Source organism: Tupaia chinensis, unplaced genomic scaffold, assembly GCF_000334495.1.
Source record: "Tupaia chinensis unplaced genomic scaffold, TupChi_1.0 Scaffold000466_1, whole genome shotgun sequence".
In the NCBI taxonomy this organism is placed as follows: Eukaryota; Metazoa; Chordata; class Mammalia; order Scandentia; family Tupaiidae; genus Tupaia; species Tupaia belangeri.
Genome location: NW_006159975.1, coordinates 1062896 through 1076196, shown reverse-complemented (window position 1 = coordinate 1076196; position 13301 = coordinate 1062896). Strand labels below are relative to the sequence as shown.

The 13301-nt window shown below is 35.5% G+C and overlaps 1 protein-coding gene across 1 annotated transcript in view; it reads right to left on the bottom strand.

Annotated features, from left to right (window-relative positions):
• Positions 1 to 7715: 7715 nt before the first annotated feature.
• SEMA3E (semaphorin 3E) overlaps positions 7716 to 13301 on the bottom strand; it is a 302659-nt gene continuing 297073 nt past the window's right edge. Inside the window, exon 17 of the mRNA XM_006155761.2 lies at positions 7716 to 8302. Within this exon, the coding sequence (XP_006155823.1) occupies positions 7850 to 8302 (453 nt within the window). The 3' untranslated portion in view covers positions 7716 to 7849. The remainder of the gene's footprint in view (positions 8303 to 13301) is intronic.

Here is a 13301-nt window from a genome sequence, read left to right as displayed (position 1 = left end):
TTGTTCCTTTGGTTTCCAGGTCTGCAGACAGGTAGGAATTGTGCTTCAGAAGTGGATTTGATTGATTAGACCCTGAGCCTCATCCACACTTGATTAGAAGATTTAGATCATAAGGTTTGGGGTTTTAAAGCTGATTCTGTAATTGAATGATACCTTTGAGGACTTTGAGATAGGGTCAATGTATTTTGCATATGGGGAAGGACAGTGATCTTTGGGAAGCAGAGGATGGATTGTGGTAGGTCAGGCAGAATGACCTCAAAATAAGTCCATACCCTTATTTCCAAAGGCTATTTATGGTGTAGTACATGGCAAAGGAGATTTGGTAGATATTAACATTACAAACTTTAAAATAAAGAGATTATCATAAATTACTTGAGTGAGCCCAATCCAATCACATTAGCCTTTACAAGTAGAGAAATTGCTTCAGATGGAAACAGAGAAAGGCAGCATTAAAGGAAGTCAGAGAGATTCATGTTTCAGGATTCAATATTCCATTGCTGACATCGAAGACTGAAGGGGGACAGGATCTCAGCACTAGATCTGTAGGGAACAGAATTCTGCCAATAACCTGAAGGAACTTGAAAGTGAATTTTCTCCCCAAAGTCGAATCAACTTACAAATTGATTTATATTTCAAGCACAGACTCCAGCTAAGATGTGTTCCTAGACTTCTGACCTATAGAAATCATGAGAAAATAATTTTGTGTTGCTTAAAGCTCCTTTAATAAAGTTAATATAAGAAACTCTTCTACATTCTTCCAAAATAGGTTTAATTTATAAAATAAAAAGTCAAAAGTCTAAGGAATCATTCTGCTGTTACTATTTTATTTTTTTCAGGGAATGGGGATTGTTGAAATTTGAATTTGTAATTTTCCCCCTTTTTCACAAACCTATTTTGAACCATAAAGAAGAAACAAACTTTATTTAAGAAGCTCTCTCTGCATGCTAATTCCTGATTTATATAAATCGTTGATTATTGTGCCTCAGAGACAACTTTCATCTCTTTTTCCAAATAGCACTGTTTACTCAACTTTAGATATCTTCATATGTTTTGGAATATTTGTAGTCTTGTTTGGAGTGCTTCTATTTATTATTTATGCTTTCTCTTCTGTATTAGACTGCTTGGTTGTTATAACCAAATCCATAGACTGGGTGATTTAAATAACTGGCATTTTCTGTATTTCTCAGAGTTCTAGAGGCTGGCAAGTTCAAGATCAAGACACTAATCAATGCAATTCCTGGTGAGGGCCCTCTTTCCGGTTTGCAGATAATGTCCTTTTGCCTTCTTGCTGTTTCCTTACATGGCAGAGACGGAGCTAACTAGCTCATCCTCTTCTTCTAAAGTCACTCTTCCACTCACCATCTACCCTCGTGCTCTCATCTAACCCTGAGTAGCTACCAAAGGTTCTGTCTCCAAGTACCACCACACTGGAAGTTAGGTCTTCAGCACATGAATTTGGGGTTAGAGAGGGCAGGGTGACACAAGTCAGTCCATAGCACCTTGCCTGTAGGTTTTACTTGTGCTTTCATTTTATCTTCACGTTAAAACACTAAACCAGAAATGGCCCTTTGGCTCTTCTAGGCTCCTTTACTAAGGTGTTTGGCTTTGTCACATTCCCTCATTCCCAGAGCATGGATACAGGTGAAGAGTAATGAGTGACTATATCAGTTTTGGGACCTAAGATGAGTCTGTGTCCTGATTTTACATAGCTTTACATGTAGGTTTTAATGATGAAGTCTCAGGCAATGGTAAAGATCAAGATTTCGTGCTTCTGAAGCTCCGCCAAGCTGAGATGACCTCTAATGTCCCAGGTAGTAAGCATCATGCATCTGCATCTCCGTGTGGAGAATCTGGGGCTCTTCTACCACTGCGTTTGCTGGACACACGTCCAGTAGACATATAGCTTCAGGCTTCATCACTATTTTGCATTTCTGTTCCACTTATGGTCCATAGAAATGTTAACATTCTTTATGTTTTTTGTTGAATTATGGCCTCCTTTTATATATCATTTATCATTGCTATATCATTGCAGCACTTCTGAATCAAAGCAAAGCATTTTCCTGTCCTCCTGACCAAGAGTTTCAAGATTTATAATTAGAGTTCTTTTGACATCAGGGTAAAATACTTGAAATAAATTTTATAAGTTACATTCCTCTTGTGTTTCATGATACAAAAGTGAAACAAAGATTTAGAATTTTTCCAATAAACACTGTAACATACATACTCTCAGAACAAATATAATACACTTTTTATTTATATGTATAATTAATATAATTATTAACATTTCTACAATTGTACAGTACTTAATCCAATGTCAGGCATAAAGAATTTTTGTTTTTTAGAGGGTTTTGACTTAGGGTGCACGCTCTTGCTGGAGAGAGAGATAATGAGAGGGGAAGTGAGAAATCACCCTCCAGGGGAGAAAGACATGCACAATCCCATCTCCTCCATTCTCTTCCCGGGATCTTGGGCATGCATGCACATGTGCCAGTGTGAGTTTCAAGCCATGGGTCCAGAACTTGAACTGTATTTGGCCATATGAAAGTCCAGCAACAATACTGCTATGCCATTTGCTGACCTTATGGCATATACTTTTTGAACAAAATGATGGGAGCACACTTTTATTCTTGAATAATAGACTTAAGGTTTCTGGTCATCATTACTATTTCTCTTCTTTTCCTTGATTAAAGACTGAAAATGTATCTAAAGAGCAGTTAAAATGAGTTTATCAAATATTACACTAAAAATAGTATTGTATATATTATGAGTTCAAGTGTGAAATATGGATTTACAGTTGCCATTAATGTCATTGTCACATCATAAAGCTGTCAGAGACGGTATCTCAGAGCTGTTGCCAAATTCTTCCCTTAAAACATTTTTTTTTTAAAAAGAGAATTTTGCCTAATGACATGCACACACTGGAGAGAGGAGAGAGAGAGAGGCAGTGAGAGGGAAAGTGAAAAATCACCCCCCAGGAAGACGGCCACGCCACAATCCCTTCTCCTCCATTCTCTTCCTGAGATTTTTGGCATGCACACACAGGTACCTGGTGCAACTTTCAAGCCACCAGCTCTGAGGCTCGAACAGCCCTTGGCCATGTAGGAGTCCAGCGACGGAACCACTACACCATCTTCTGGCCCCCCCTTAAAACATTTTAACTATTTTTTTTTTTTTTTACTGATAACAATAAAATTTACTTCAAAACAAAACTGCCACAGAGTAGTTCACTTAATACTAAACATCTTTCAAATGCCTTTCCCAAGATCTTATAAACATAGTATAGAAAACAGCAACTCAGATACTTTAAAAGAACCAGAGGCTTTTAAAAATCATAAACATTCTACTAGACCATTTTAAAAGCATTCACTTTTCATAACTTTTATCGGGATAATGAAACTTTGAAAGGAATTTCTGGATCTAGCAACATGGTATAGCATAAACAAACCCAAGTGCTGCAAGGTAATGAGATTAACAGATATTTTTCTTCCTTAGGAAAGCTGAAATATGAATTCTCAGAGTGAAAATTGAATTCTTTCATGTTTTAAAATTGTGTTCGTCTGGCGTATGTTTACACTTGGGCTTAATGTATGAAATTTGAGTTTAATTAGTAAACACTTAGAAACTACTCCGCAGACAACACATAGAGGTTTAGCAAATATTTATTTCTTTTTCATCTAAGTTGAACCAAGTAGAAACTATATATAATGGTACAGACAAATTTATGTAGTGCATAGTGGCAGATTCACGTCGTAGTTGAAGAGACACATGGCCAATGGTCTCTACAGTTTGCCACCATATGATAAGAAGTTTCATGGCTTAAATATCAGAGAAGAAAAATTATACACCCCATGCTATTATGGACCCAGCCAAGCAAATGAAAGGATATCATACAGAGAATGCCCAGTAAAGCTCTAGCTTATAACTAAGCCATTTAAACAGAAGCAGTATACATTCAATTGATAATGAAATCCCCAGTCTAAGGTAAGCCTCCTAAGAAAAAATAAAATCAACACACCAGCTTAAATAACACTACAATCAGGAGACTATTCATGGAAATTTTATTATTTATATCTGAGTCAAACGCAACAGTTGTTGGCCTGAAAAAATGAATACTTAATTCAAATTTGATACTTTGCAGTAAGAAAAAGGACATGGACTCCTTGTTGTCATAATAAAGTGTGGCAAGTTCTCCTGGGATCTCAAATGTCTATACGCTACCAAATACTTTTCTGAATATATTTGTTAGGCTAAAGATGTCACAAGGCAATTCATTTTTAAGGACAACAACGGCTGTGTTTATTTCATGCTTAACACCAACACTCAGAACAATTTATCGTACTTTACAAATTTTACAAATGTTTACCATCACTATGAAGATTTACAAAAGCCTACACCTACAGCAAGTATTAAACACTCAGGAAATAAACATCATATCCAACTAATTTAGGAAAAGAAAGCTCTCATATATTCATATGGAATTGCCACTTATTACATAGGCAAATGTTTTCTGTTCCCTTTTTTCTAGAACCCTTATTAGTGTTTATTTCTATTTTTAATCCCTGTTTCTCCAAGTTCATAGCTTTGCACTGAAATATTCAGTAATTAACACGAAAGAAAAAAAACAGCAATGTAGAATGTTAGACCTGGAAGAGACCTTACAAGTCATGAAAATGCTATTAAGTTGTAATTCTCCTCAAGAGCAAATCTGGATCTCTAGCTTTGTGGGTGACTCTGTGCTTGAAGGAGGAGACAAACATTGCTGTATGTCAAGGCTCATTCTATTTCAAGTCCTCTCCCTTAACAAAGAAGAGACTGAAAGAAGCAGGAGACTGACCCTCTATGGGGGTGCCCCTTTGAAATAAGATTGGTGATTAGGATTGTTTTTCTCAGCTGTGTATTTCCAGAAGGTAGGATTTCTCTCCATCGAATTTCTGTCTAGGAAAAGTATGACGGGGTCAAGGGTGAACTCTTAATTCCTCCGAGTCTTCCGGGTGCCTACATGCGTGCTCTTCCTAAGGGCAGGGAAGAGGAATAACTCTGATCCATTCATTTGTAATTTTCCAAGACTGGGAATTTCTCAATGTGATTCAGAATATGAATTTTCATCCCATCATTTTTGTGGTATGTGTCAGATTCTGTAGAAGAATAAAGCAAGATAGGTTTGTTGGTTTGCATTTTGAGAATGTAAGAGGTTTAGTTGAAAGTATGTGGTGTCTGAGTGTGCCCACCTGTATATGTAGGGAAGAAAATGGGAGTGAGAAAGAAAGGCTGAGAAAATAAAAGCTGTGGGGCATGGATACATCCTTGGAAACTTCTCTCATTCTGTCTCTCTTTCCCATTTCTCATAAACAACTACCATACACAGGAATGTAGCAAGATTTTATATATATATATATATATATATCCTTCTACCTCAACTCTCAGAATTTCCTTAGCAAGCTTATTTCAGAGCCAAATTTTCATTAGCTTTTTCAGTTACATTTATTTTTCTCAAGTCATTTATAGCATGTTATGTAAAATGTTTTGTATTCTGGTTAATAGTCATCTTATTTTAGTACAATTAATTCTTTTTTTTTTTTTTGAGAGGTTTTTGCTATAGGGTGCGTGTGCTTGCCAGAAAGACAGAGAGAGACAGAGAGATAGAAAGCAAAAAAATCATCCCCTAGAGGGGATGGCCACACTGCAATCCCTTCTCCTCTTGGGATCTTGGGCACATATGAACACGCACCCGGTGTGAGTTTAAGCCACCAGGTCTGGGACTCGAACCACAGTTGGCTATATGGGAGTCCAGCAACATAGCCATTAAGCTAACTGCTGGTCCTAGTACAATTAATTCTTAAGACACTTGCTATAGAAATTTGTTTCCCTCAGTCTTATTGCTTCAGTTACCAAATACTTAGTTCACAAGTAACATCATTCTCATCTTTATTAACTGCCTATGTGTCTACTGAGACTAAAATGATAACTACTTGGACCACACCTTTCTTAGTTTTTTTAAAAAAATTAAATATAGGAGAAAATTCTGCATTTTCTTTGCATATTCATAAAATAACTTTTCAAAAATTACACTTTTTTGATGTAGCCATTCACTTTGAGTACTTTAACATAAATTTTACTATGGTCCCTATGATCTGTGTGGTTCTATTTTTCTAAACTGGGTAGCTTTTACTGAATTCCAGTTTACAAAAAACAGCTTTTCATACATGAGTTTTCAGTTACTATGAGTGGGTAGCAACGACCTCCAGTGGATTCTTACATAATAGCAAGTGGAATTTTCAAAGTATGTCAATTTTCAATCTATTTGTATTTGTTAGGTCTTTTAGAACTTGGGAACTTACCTAAATGGCCTTTTAAAACTTTCTCAAATATTTATGTATTTTTAAATTTTAGAATGAAATTGCAAGTCATTATAAGGTATCAGTATTTAACGTCTTAATTAGATAGCTTATAAACTAACTTGGAAACTTAAATAAATATTTAAATTAATATCTAAATAAATATTTGTACGTATTTCCACTGCTATCCGTTTGCTTCTAACATTTATTTAAATGAAAGCATCTTGTAAAAATACATATTTTAGCAAGATAATTGCTACATATTTAAAATGAGAGAAGGATAGACGTCAAGATATAAACATACTCAAAAACACAGACATTTGGTAATATTTATAAGAAAAAGGTAAGAATGCTCTGAACACCTCAGTAGTTAAGTGAACTCATGAAATAATTTTCCTACTGCAGTATAAAATAGAGAGGAAAATTTAATATCTGAGAGCAAAATGTTCACAAGTAAAACATTATAGTTGTATAATATCTGCCAGAGTTCAGTTAACAGTCTTTAGAAAACTTAAAAAAAATTAAGTCTTAATAGAATTTCCATGCTGCAAATATCTTCATTTTTGACTTGTTAGGAAATAAATTATCTATAAACATGTTGCCTCCATATTAAAGCATGACATGACGTATTTTTACTTCAGTTAGTTTTTTTTTTTCAGTAAATGAACTAGATATATTTACTGATAAACTGTTTTCAAATCTTTCTAGGATAGTTGTAGAAGAAAAAGAAATGTAAGAGAATCTACTTTTTCTCCCACAAGAGGGCAGCAACAATCTTTCAGTTTAGAATTCTGGGGCTAACTCTACATTAATATCTTTTTTGAGAAGTTACCTTAGCTTCATTCTTTCCAGATTGGAGTAAAATGTAAAGAATTCCTTCTTTTAATAGACATAAGTATTGTGAATGTGGTTTAGTGAGTGTTTTATAAAGACTACCAGTCTCAGAGTGACCATATACATTTTTTTTTCTTTCATGGTTAACAGTAACCAGGACTTACCTGTTACTTAAAACTCAGGGTTTAGACAACACTAATAAAATAATTACTAACACAAAGTTCACATGAGAGTATGAAAGTGTCTTATAGTCTGTGCATTTTACATTGTGGTGAAAAGGAAAAATTCACAAAGATTAAAACAATTATCTTTTCATATTTCCTGTGATTATGAAATTCTATAATTTTCTATAATATTCTAATAATCTTAAATCTTCTAAAAGTAAAATAATAATTGCCACAAAAAAGCAGCCATGTACTCAAAACTATAGGTATGGTCATTTTTTTGGATAAATATAATGTGAAACCATTAAGCAATGCACTTGTTTAAAAAATTAGTTAAATTTATGTGAGTTTCATCCAGTCAAATGAGTATGTAGAATAACTTATCCTAACACATTTATAGTCCTTTCTGTATTACAGAAATCTCTTTTAAGTAATGCAAAGAAGTTGGATGGTTTCTCTCTCTCTTTTAGATTCCAAATATAAATCTTTGAAAAGCCAGTTGATGGTTTCTTCCCATCAGGAGTCTAACACGTGCCTGGGTAGACGATAGTGCTCAGGTTTGGAGCGGAGCTTCTTTTCTTGTGGGTTGGCATACTTCCACTTGGAGGGTGACATTTTAAGCTTTTTCCTCTTCTTATCTGTGCACCATACTTTTTCACAGTATTCCTCCACTCTCTGGAAGTTGCTGTAACCAATAAGCTGCAAGAATTCCTTGTACCATGGTTTTGCTCCTTGTGGGATGCTGCTCTGGGCTGGACAAGGCATCCGGTGAGGCCCGTCCTCCTCATAGTCTTTATTAAACATTTCCTCCACTTTCTCTTCTTCCACTACCTCCAAGGTAATTTTACGAACAGTATGGACAAAACTATGTTCTACTGTCTGGCAAAAATAGGTCCCAGCATCTGATTTGCGTACCCTTAGGAAGAGTAAACCAAGGTCCATTTTAACCACTCTGTCATTTGTCTTCACCTGCAAGAACAAAAAAATTAAGTGATGCAGGCGTATCATGCAGGAGAAAAACCACCATCGCGGGTGGTTTTCACTAGCTTATGTTGAGATTTTTCATTTTCATAATCACATAATGAAATCCTGAAAGAGATGAAGTCATCTCTTTCTATAGATAGGATAGATATAATAGATGTCTAGTTATTAATCGGGGGTATGTGAGCACGAGTGTGTGTGTGTGTGTGTGTTCTGAATATATTTACATTGAAGACCACTATGTATCAATAAACTAAGGTCATTTCATATCAATATTGTAAGAAGCAAAGTGAGAGAGCTTTCTCCTTTATGAATGCATTTAACCATTAGAAAAAAATCCATTTCAGTATAACTTTCAAAGTTGGGCTGACATGAAAATCTGTCAAGTTTACTATGTAACATATCTTTTTCAATAGAAAGAGCAAATACTATTATTTCCCATGTTGTTTTAGGTATTTTCATACTTTCCAGATCATAGTGTCTAATGCTACCATAAGGACCACTGTTTAGAGAATTGGGATATTTTACTGTCTCTCCTTGCAAAATAAAAATAATAAAAATGAATTTGGTAAGTTTCTAATAAATTTCCACAAGGCTGTATATTAACAGAGATTATAATTGCCACCGAAAATTAGCCAAATACACAAAACTATGGGTATGGCTAATATGTGAAACCAAACAAGTAAAATCCAGATTCATCTTTAAAATGTCCAACAACGTAGTAATACTTTTAATATACCTTCAGTGCTGAAATATCACCTTTTGTTTGAGAAAGAGATTTTTGCCATAGGGCATGTGAGAGAGACAGAAAGTGAGAAATCACCCACTAGGGGAGATGGCCATGCCACAATCCCCTCTCCTCTACTCTCCTCTTGGGATTTTGAAACACATGCACACATGCCTAGCATGAATTTCAAGCCACCGGGTCTGGAAATTGAACGGTGGATGACCATGTGGGAATTCAGCAATATAACCATTATGCCATCTGCTGGTCCCCTCCTTTTTTGTTTTTAATGTAAGAAATTATGCATGTTATTTCTATACATACATGATTATAATATAGTGTAAAGAGAGCACGAGAAGTCTTTCAGTAAGTCACTCAAATTTTACCACGAATAGTTGTACTAAAGAGTAATTGTGACAACATTAGGTAGGGCTAGATTCAAATATTGGCACCATCAGTTACTAATTGTATAAGTTAAGGCATTCATATATTTTTGTGTCTTTATTTTCTTCATATAAAGGGATATAACCTAATAACTTGAAAGACTGCTATGAAGATTACATAGCATAAGCAAGAAGAGTTTGTACAGTGCTATCAATAGTTACCTTTACTTTTTCTTTATACATTCGTCTATGTGAAAAGAAACTTAGAGACACCAGCATGTGGTGAGGTGGTTAAAGCACTGGACTCTCACATGGCCAATCATGCTTTGAGTCACAGACTCAGCAGCTTAAAAATCATGCCAGGTGTGTGTGTATTTATGTGCCTGCCCAAAATCCCAGGAGGGGAATGGAGGAGAAGGGGTTATGGCATGGTCATCTCCCTGGGTAATGATTTCTCACTTTCCCTCTCATTGTCTCCCCCTGTCTCTCTGGTGAGCACATATGCCCTATGGCCAAAACCTTAAAAAAAAAATTATATGTGTTTTAGGCGACCTAGGACCTTCTGATAATAACATAAAAGCAGTTCACAATATATTCACTGACTTCCACCTTTGAGAATACAGAAATGAAAACAATATTCATTTCTCTCATTATGAAAGGAGGGCAGATGCAAAACTATAACCACTTTGACAATAAAGGTCACTGATGGCAAGCAAGCTTTTGTCCCAGTGGTAAGTCCCTGGTTGCTACACCCCCAGGTCAGTCCTCTGTGCAACATTTTTCTTCTGTCACTATTTTTCTCCATAAATTGACTATCTGTGGTAACCTGTGATTATACCATGCCTCTGGTGATACTGATGCTAAAGTACAGCCTCTGGTGTTTTAAAATTCCTGGTTACATTTGATATGTGTGGACTTGCCTCTTTACACATTCTATTTTTCATTTTGCATTGCACACACTATTACACTCCTGTGGCTCTGTTATTTACTCCTGCTCAGTTTCTTCAGAAGATCTTCATTCCCTCTGAGGCACAGTCCTCCATTCCTCCCTCATGCCACTTTCTATTTCCATTCTTCGATTACATTTCTATATTTACATGATTCAACCAGTTTTCTTTGATGATGGTACATATTTTTTTTAAGAATTAATTTATTCAACTTTATCTAGTTTTAATTTGACGAGAGAAGGATAGAGAGAGAGAAAGAGAAAGAGAGGGAAAATGAGAAAGTAAGCCATCAGGCCTGGGACTCAAACCCTGGTCAGCCATGGGAAGATTGAGTCATCACATGGCAGACAGTGCTATAGGAACAGAGTTTTACACACACACCACACACACACACACTCATACACACACACACACACACACACACACTTTGCAATCTGTATTCCATGTTATGCTCATGAAGGTACCTATTTCAGGGTAGAAAAAGAATTCCATTAAACAAGTATTTGAATGATGCACAGATTTCTTTATATTTTATCGTCAAAGTTATTTTGGTTCCATGTTTGAATAAAAGCTACAAACATAGAAATGCATGTGTTGTTCATTCTTATAAATATTTAATGATCATTTAAAATATCAGTGTTGTTAGCAACCCAAAAAGATTTTTTTGCTTTTAAGGGCTGGTGGAAGGGCCAACTTATATATTACTAGACTCAAACCTTCTTCTTCATAATTCCTTCCACTATCAGTCCCTTGCATTGCTTCCCTATTACCCACTACCAGGTCTTATTCTGGTCTTACTTTTACTTTTCTTCTTTTAGTGAATTATTTTTCCCTGTCCACCAATCCATTGTTTGTTTATTTACATCAATACTTAGCTGAACTCTCACTTTGTTATATATAAAGATCGTTTGCTTCTTCTTGTAACCCGATAGCACTCATATCTGTAGTACACAGGCTAGTATTTATATTTCTCTTCGAATTATTTTTTCTATGCAAGTTTTATCTTTAATCATATTATGTTCCCCCCTTTTAGAGAGATTTTTCTATAGGGTGTGTGCACTCACTAGAAAGACAGAGAGAGACAGAGAGACAGAAAGTGAGAAATCACTCCCCAGAGGGGATGACCACGGCGCAATGCCTTCTCCTTCATGCTCTTCTTAGGATCTTGGGTATGCATGCACATACACCCAGCTTGAGTTTAAACCACCAGGTCGGGGACTCGAACTGCAGTCGACTACTTGGGAGTCCAGTGACGTCATCACTATGCCATCTGCTGGTCCCCATATTATGTTTCTTAAGGGCAAAAACCTATTTCTTTATTCTGAATTATTCCATAATGTGTAGAATGCTCAGAACACAGTGAAATGTTAGAACATAATTTGTCCAAAGGGCACAAATACGTAAGGTAATGGAGTGTAAAAATAAAGATGTTTCTAAAAAATATTTACATCTTCTAAGTCAATCCTATAACAATTTGAATAAGGAGGAAGCAAGTAAAATTTTAGGAGCAGTTAGTATTGATGAAAGAGAGCTGTTTCATGGATACATAGGAAAAACAGTTCTAAGACACTGTACATGCCTGAAAAATAATATCACATAACCATCCCCATTGAATATGATCCCTTCTTGTCTGTCTTCTACATCTGCTATGAGAGTGAATCACAAATGAGAAGGTATGAAAATCATTTAGCCTAGCTTCTGGCACATAGTAAGCAGTTTAATCAAAGTATTTTCAAAGAAAATAAAAAGCAAAACTAAAACTAAATAAGTATATTTTCTGACCACTGTAGTAAGGTTTTTTTTAAATTTTTTTTCATGTCTAGTATAAAAGCAGGTTATTTCTAACATAATCAGAAACTCAAGTTTGAGAAACATTGTATTGTATACATATAAAATCGAGACTGGTTCACATTCAAAGAAATGGAAGCATTTAATGCCTCTGGGAATGAATCCTACATTGTTTGCATGTTAGGGATAGTAGCTTTCTCAGAATTCGGTCTCCCCTTCCAGTTACAGAGAATCATAAAAATATCAGCAATAAAGGCCATTCTAACTCTCAGTCTGGAGGGTCATACATCATGTAGGTTAAATTGCCCTGAAAGCTAAATGGGACTCCCATGAAAAACGATTACCTAAAAATAAAAAATGGCTTAGAAATTTGTATTTGAAGTCCTTTCACAATTTAATCTCTTCACTTCAGTTAACTTGGTATCTCCAACATTAAATCTTGATTACAGAATTGTTTGCAGCCATCTCTGCTTTTCCTATCTGCAGACCAGATTTCTTGGTCAAGAAGATGGTAATATATCATGTCTATCAAATATTCTTATAGGCAAGCTATAGAAAAACAGCATTTCTTACTGAAAATGGTTTTAATATTCTAAGTTATAAAGATGGATTCGGTATGTTTCATAACATCTATTGAACAAAGAATTTCACATCTGGTAGCTGGTCAGGAAGAAGCGGTGGTTTCCATGTGTGCCAACCATCTGGTTCTAACAATTTTTTATATGAAAGGGACAGGCATAGGGCTTAAGTAGGTTTAATTTAGAATATATTAAATAATGAAATCAGTTTTAGTCAAGAAATAAGAGTCTATAATTCATATATTTATTTGTTTGTATATTAACCTTGCCTTTGATATCAAAAACAAAAAAAGTTGACTTGCAGAAAATATACCGAATGTAACAGCATAAAAATAAAAATTGTACTTTATTAAAAAATTTTCTGGGGTCAGATGGTGATGCAGTGGTAAAAGAAAACACTATGAGGCATCACAAATGAGAAGGTTGTGGTTCAAGTCTAAAGACCTCCCTGAGGAAGCTAGCCATGCACTTGACCATCACTGGGACTTGCTGAAGGCTGCAGGTGGATCTGGGCCTAAAGATACTATGGAGGGTGTTATCTTTCTCTCTCTTTCTCACTTAGGGAAA